Source organism: Sardina pilchardus, chromosome 5 (assembly GCF_963854185.1).
Source record: "Sardina pilchardus chromosome 5, fSarPil1.1, whole genome shotgun sequence".
Lineage (NCBI taxonomy): Eukaryota > Metazoa > Chordata > Actinopteri > Clupeiformes > Clupeidae > Sardina > Sardina pilchardus.
The window spans coordinates 4,848,370-4,855,513 of record NC_084998.1 but is presented as its reverse complement, the minus strand read 5'-3'; the positions used below and the strand labels follow the sequence as shown (position 1 = coordinate 4,855,513).

At 44.8% G+C, this 7,144-nt stretch overlaps 1 protein-coding gene across 12 annotated transcripts in view; it reads left to right on the top strand.

Moving 5' to 3' along the window:
* Positions 1 to 539: 539 nt before the first annotated feature.
* tcf7 (transcription factor 7) overlaps positions 540 to 7,144 on the top strand; it is a 48,695-nt gene continuing 42,090 nt past the window's right edge. For 10 of the 12 annotated variants that reach the window (XM_062536042.1, XM_062536040.1, XM_062536041.1 and 7 more), the window contains exons 1-3: positions 540 to 941; positions 1,113 to 1,190; positions 2,208 to 2,308. In XM_062536042.1, coding sequence (XP_062392026.1) covers positions 755 to 941; positions 1,113 to 1,190; positions 2,208 to 2,308 — 366 coding nt within the window. In that variant the 5' untranslated portion in view covers positions 540 to 754. Of the gene's footprint in view, positions 942 to 1,108; positions 1,191 to 2,207; positions 2,309 to 7,144 lie in introns of all 12 variants that reach the window. The other 2 variants (XM_062536038.1, XM_062536032.1) reach the window with 1 other exon arrangement.

The window sequence follows — 7,144 nt, the reverse complement described above, 5'->3', positions numbered from 1 at the left end:
ACTACATCAATGAACTACATTCTGAGTTTGGAGTTTGTTATTTTCAGGCAAGCTATGTCATTTTTTTTATTCAGGCAGCGAAACAGCTCTGACAAACTAAAATAATATGTATTTTCACCTCTTCAGAAAGTCTTCAGAAGGCTGGCTGAATTTTGCTTGAGGCTAAATGGCACTAAAAATACGCTATTACCAGATGAACCCTCAATGCGTAATTGTAGGCTATCCTGACTTGTGATTTGTGAGGAGCATTAATTTGAAGAGTGGAAGTTCCTAAACCTGTTACAACACGTTTTACACTTAAGACGACAGAATTAAAGTAAAGGAAAAGTACACGCAGCATAAAGTAGACGTCGTCTCATACTATCCAACAGTTAAATAGTCTTTCTTGTTGAAGTGTTAAGCTCGTGAATAATGCCAGCGCGCGTTCAGAGGAGAAGTGATGTCTCTTTAAGAGAGGAACCCTTAGCTGAAACAATTGTACAACCCCCAACAAGTCATTGAATCTGTCAATCACTCGGTCGGGGCTCTTTGATGTTGGTAGTCCTAGCCTTGTCTTCAGCTCAAATGCACTATTTGTTGCTGCCGGGGCTGCATTACTTTCAACTTGCGAGGCTCCTACACAGCATAACAACTTTTGTTTTGTGTCGCGTATTCACGTGTCTCCTGAGAAGAGGATACTAGCTAAGGAAAAAAGTTTTCACCCTCTCATTGGTGAACGGAAACTGCTGCGTTTTAATTTCTTTTTCTAAGCAAAATGCCGCAGCTCAACAGTGGTGGGGGAGATGATCTCGGAGCGAACGACGAAATGATTTCCTTCAAGGATGAAGGCGAACAAGACGAAAAGATCCAGGAGAACGCTTTCACGGAGAGGGACTTGGCTGACCTCAAGTCGTCTTTGGTGAATGAATCGGAGATAAATCAGAACTCAAACGCAGCGGTGGGTCCTCCGAGGCTCGCAGCCTCCGGTTTTCTCTTGTTGACAGAGCTTAACTTGAAGCGGCTACGGGCAGTGTTAATAAACACGCATTTCGCCGCTGTCGCGGCATATAAAAGATATAGTGAACTTACTAAAGCCTGTTGTCTGTTATGATTGCTCCTACTCTTGTAGGTAGTCAGGCGAGGACACCACCACCACCACCACGATGAGCAGAGAGTTTACCCAGAAAAACACAGAGAACATCTCGAAGATGGTAAGGCTCAACCTGACTGTGCTTGGTCCTTGTATATCCCTTTGATTTTGCCCATTACCTTCTCAATGAATCTCTTTATTTACTGTAGTGCGCCTTCTCATAGCCGGTAAGATTACTGTGGGTTATGTGTCGCCTATCTCGTGTAATTACTCGCATTTTGAAATGGGTGTGTTTGTAGTTTTCAGCTTTAACCAGTGTAACACTGGCTGCACTATTGTTGAAGTTTTCATATGTGGATGTTTGTCATCTTTGTTTTGGCACTTGTTCAAACAGTAATGACTGACATTTTTGTAGGCCTATGTTATTATGGAATATAATGGGTTGTATGTAACTTCTCTTTAACTGCTTACCCTACATTTTAGATTAATGTTTTGCCTACAACCTAGTAATGATTTTAGATTGGTATGCTTGTTGATCTACACCGTTTATAAAATAGAGATGTCTTAAAGTGTTTTAAAACATGTATGGTGTATTGTACATGTTCAGCTAGTTGTTCAGTATGAGAAAGAACATGGGTTATGTGTGGAAATGTTGATGAGGAGGAATAAAAAGAATGATGAACAAGTTAAGAAGTTGATATAAGTTTTTCCGTGGCACTAAATGCACAGGCCTGTTTACTTGGACCCGTTTGTCATGTTTATTTGTGATTTCCTATTCACTTTTTCCCCCCCTTTGAAATTGTATTTTCTGAAGTACCTAGCGACAGACCAATCCAGTGCAGCACTGGTCACAGGAGTGAGCCATAAGCAAAAGGCTATGTTAGACAAGAGTCCATTTTGAGCGTCTTCATGAGGGGGCCAGGTAACTGGTGCTCCACTTTCGCTTTGCCAGTGAGCCACTTACAACCTCCTGAGGAGAACACCTCAAGTGCTTGAGTCTGATATCCGTGCGCATGCAGATTGTCAAAAAGTAACTTTTAGAGGACATCCACTAACTTTTTTCATTCTTTCTTTTGAGTGAAGATGTGTCTGCCAGAAGTGCACTGACATCTATGTGATCTATTTGTTTTCTCTGTAGTGTCGAAGCAGGATGGAGGGATGTACAAGCCGCCATACTCCGGTTATCCATTCCTGATGCTGACAGACCCATACCTCCCAGGCGGATCAGTGTCACCATCTGTAAGTTACACTTTAACACACTTTTCGTTTACTATGAAGACCTCTAGAGCGCTCTGGCCATTTTGGATTGCCCATTTGGTTAACAGGAAAGACCGAACATCACTATGTTCTTCTTACAGATGTGTCATGGATAAAGAGACAAGTTAATTTGAAATGGAAATAAGTACGTTTCTGGCAATATTGATTGCATACCAGGAGATTTTTGATGCTAAATAAATCTCTCGGAAAAAAAGAATCGGCAGTTGAGATGCCCTAGATCAGTTGAACGTGTCTGAGATTGCACAGATATTGTTTGAACTCAGCAGGGAAATTATGTCTGTGAGTAGAGATCAAGCCTATGGTGATTGTGTTTTAGTTAAGTTGTGTTTTCAAAGGGAATGGTACTGAATTATTCAGAAAAAGCATTTTGTCCAGGCATCATACGTGGCAATAACTTCAGTTTAGAATACTCTGTCTAAACACCGAAAGAAAACAAATGCAGTCCTAACATTTCAGTAATATACTCTTTCTGTGTGGGTTAGTGAAATGCAATGATCCAACAACTCTCTCTGCAATGGTCTTTACTCATAATTCACAGTAACATTTTGACAGTTAATTTTAGTTTTCCTTTCAATTAATAATTTTACCTTCTGAAACTTTGGGGGAAATATATATGATGAATCTGATTATTGAAAGGTAAAAGTTGCTTTCAATGCTCAAGATGTTTCCCAGAAAAGGAAACTACTCATGAATGATCTAATTTACATGAACGGTTTATAAAATGTTTGTACCATGTCAGGGTAAATCCCTGTTCTGTATTATTAGTCCAGAGGCTGTTTGGTGATGGATAAAGTGAATGTGCATTGTAGTTCATCTTTTATATACAATGGTTCACTGTATCTTTATATCTGTGAATGAATTTTCACATAATAATGTCTGCACTGAAAGAAAATGGCGTCCTTAAGTCATGTGTGGTGAGGACAGGCAATGCAATTGCATAGTGTTCATTAATTTCACCTTAGCTGTTGCTGAAATGGATTACGGTACATCTTGCATGAAATGATCAGTTTAGATTCTACAGATGAGGCTTTGGTGGCAACTCCAGACAGCAAAAGGAATATTTCTAGGCACTGCTTACGAGGGAACTTTTGGCTACATTTCTGCCTCAACAGCACCGTGGTACACAAATGTGTCAACCGTGATAGGCATGTTTGTGTTGATGCACAAAGTTTTCTGACAAACTGCTACTTTTGTCTGGTCCTTGGGTGACAATTATGGTCATAGACGACTTGGAGTGAGAAGAGGAGGACAGAAGCCAACAGCTTTAGTCCTTTTCAATCAGTTTTCCCATCAGACGGAAAGACTTTCCTGATATTCCCTCCATGTAATTACACAATATGTGTCCCTTGGGATAAAACCAAGAATCGGGAAACAAAGCATATAACATTCCTCTTTTTCTATGGCGTAAAGAAGCTTTAGAAAATCATGAAAACAACATGTCCGCCCCTTCATGGCACTGCAGATATCAGTGGCCCTCACAGCGCTGTTTGACAAAAAGGGGATTTTTGTAAAACCTTAAAAACCTTAACCAACTATTCATGTGCTCTCAATGAACAGTTTGTGTGTGTGTGTGTATGTGTGTGAGTGCCTGTGTGCGTGTGTGCGTAATTCTTCAGATTACCATTGCATATTGTGTCATTAGAGAGGATTGCTCAGAAGCTCTACAGTGTCGCTTGTGCTTGTGTACACCACTTAGTCTGCCCTCTTCCCCATGCCTGTCCTGATCTCTCCTCTCCTCTCCTCTTCTCTCCTCTTCTCTTTCTTTTCTCCTCTCCTCTTTTCTCTCCTCTCCTCTCCCCCTTTCTCTCCTCTCCTCTCCCATTTCTCTTCTCCTCTCCTCTTTTCTCCTCTCCTCTCCTCTCCTCTCCTCTCCTCTCCTCTCCTCTCCCATTTCTCTTCTCCTCTCCTCTTTTTTCCTCTCCTCTCCTCTCCTCTCCTCTCCTCTCCTTCTCTCTCCTCTCCCCCTTTCTCTCCTCTCCTCTCCCCATTTCTCCTCTCCTCTGCTCTCCTCTCCCCATCTCTCCTCTCCTCTCCTCTCCTCTTTCTTTTCTCCTCTCCCCCTTTCTCTCCTCTTCTCTCATCTCTCCTCTCCTCTCCTCTGTCCAGCCCCTGGGTGTGCTCCTCTCACCACCCTCCTCGTCTCCTCACATCTTCTCCTCTCCTTGTTTGTCCTTCGCTCCTCGCCCTCATCCAACATTTATTAGCCTCTGCTCGCTGCCTTCCACACACATTTGAGCATGTCGGCCAGAGTATCGGTCATGTAATGTGGAGGACACTCCTTTAGTAAGCAAGGAAAGAGAGTTTATAACAGGGAGGAGATGGGCTTTAAGGAATTACATGTCCAGGTTTATCAAGGAGGAAACACCCGCAATTCAAGTTTGATGTACTCTATGTCCTTCCAGAAGCTTCCATAAACACTGAAGACATTGACAAACTTGTTACGGTATTACAGTATTAATTGTATGCTGTATTACTTGCCTTTTTTTCAGTATAACTGGAATACAATCTGTCCATGTAGCTTGCCAAAGAGAAATTAATTTCATTTTGTGTTTTTTTATTTATTTAACTGCGTGGTGCATGTGAATGTGCCGGGGAGGCTCTTAGGCCTGTGTGGAGCCAAACGCGGCGTAAGTGCTCGTCCCTCCCCTGACTAAAGGATTCATTACATCTAAAGCCAGGGATTCCAGGTCCCCCCAGATCCCGTTCCCTTGTCTTGCATTGTGAAGTTGTGTTGACACTGGCTTGTACAACTAGCCTCTTAGTCTCTGGGTAAACAATGGCGGGGGAACAGTGGCTTAGACTCCGTAATCCGCCCGCAGAAGCGCCGGGGCTGGAGAGCAGGACTCCGCTTCTGACAGACACCGATAAGAAGCAGTCGAAGGATTTGCTCCTTTTAAAGAAAAGCTTTCTCTTTTTCACTCTCCCTCTCTCTCTCCCTCTCTCTTTCTCCCTTTCTCCGTGTTCCCTTTGCTTGTGTGAACTACTTGTGGCGGGCGATACGCTTGAGTGCCACCCTGGCAACACAGAGTGTCGTGGAGGGGAGGGATTATTCAATTAATCATAGATTTAGGCCTGACAACTTGGTCGATTTGTAACATTTGCGTGGTCGCATTGTGAACGGACGGGTCTTAACGAGTTGGAGTGTGTGTGTGTATGTTTGTATTTGTTTGTGCGCGTGTGTGTGCGCACGCTTGCTTGCACGCTGTTTGAATAAGGCTTCTGGCTCGGGAAGGTCACGTCAATGACGAAGCGGGTGGGTACAGTGTCGGACCGGCGGCAGCACGGATCCTCAGAAGCCACAGCACACAAGGACTCTCATACCTCACAAACGTAGCCCCAGGTGGAAGTGTCAGTCGTTTTTTTTAAAGGATTGCAGGAAATGACAGAGTCTGGTGATTTAAATACAAACGCCGATAAGAGGCCCTCGTCCGCAGAGCTTTGAAGTGGATGGCCTCAAAGAACCCTCGAGAAAAACGTGTAGAAACCTATTTAAAGAGACGGAAACGCCGTAAAAAAAAATATATGAAAAAAAAAGAGCTGAATTCCCTCAGGTGTTTATGGCTGTAATTATTCATGTCTTTTTTTGCACTGAGAAGTGAGGAAGATTGAGAGGCAGGTGTTTGGAAGGAAAGTTGTCATTTGAATTTTATATTCGGGAGCGTAAGATGGTATACAAGATTCAGTGTCTCTCATCCCCTCCCCTCCCTCCGCTGCCAGCCCACCCACACACACACACACACACACACACACACACACACACCCAGCCCCGGCTCCTCACACGCGAGTCAGTCAAGAAACATTTTAATGTCGAGAGTCACGCACATTTTTCTACTGCCGACTCACTGGAGTGGACTCAGCCAGCGGCCCTGCTATACGGCAGCAGGCTGACCCCTACGCATGCTGGCCATGGGCACGGTGCAGCTTGAACTAATACCTGCTCTCGTAAACTTGCTCTCCGTCACAGGAAGTGGCGGGCAGGAGACAGCTGCGCTGTTTGCCCACTCAATATTTACAAAGGGTCAGGCCAGGTCTCAGAGGGGGGGGGGGGGGGGGTGGGGGGGGGGATGGGCGCAGGGGAGGTGTAGGGGATTGTTGTGGTGGGGGCAGACGGATGGATGTGGCTCCCAGGTGACTCACTGACGTGACCTCGGCGTAGCAGGTGTTTGCTGAGTAGCGCCCCCCCCCCCCCTTGAGCCGGACCAGTTGCACAGTTCCCAGGCCCCTGTATTAGTCAACCGCCGTGGCCCCCGTGTGTTATTTATAAGCCAGCTAAGCAAATATGCCTATTTATATGTTTTTGTCTGAAAATGGTTTCATTTCTGGTATTGTGTAGCCTTTCCAGTGGACTTTCCCCTTCACATGTGCGCTTGATAATAACTGGAATAAAAGTGGTGGTGGTGGCGGCGGCGGTGGTGTTGGTTGCTCTCTGTACGGCGTTCTGGCGACTTATATCGAGAAGGGTCGCTGGATTACCCTCGGGCTCAAATGACAAGAACAAAACGCAGCTTTGTTTCATTCCGTGTCTCTCAGGTAAGCTATTTCCTGCCGCCAGCCCGCTTTCTCTTACCACCCCGAATCGCTCAATGAATCACTAGGCAGAGTTCAGGGCCTTTGCCTGTGCAGATGCGCGCTTCTAGAAAATGAAAGGAAAAATCCCCCCACCTCAAGTCAGGCCCCGAAAAAAACTCTCCTCTATTCAGTCAGTGATGGGAATGCTGCAGACGTACAGAACGTGACGTTAGTGCTACTGAGACGAAAAACAAAGATCAGCAAAACAAACACAGGTCCAGGGTCAGT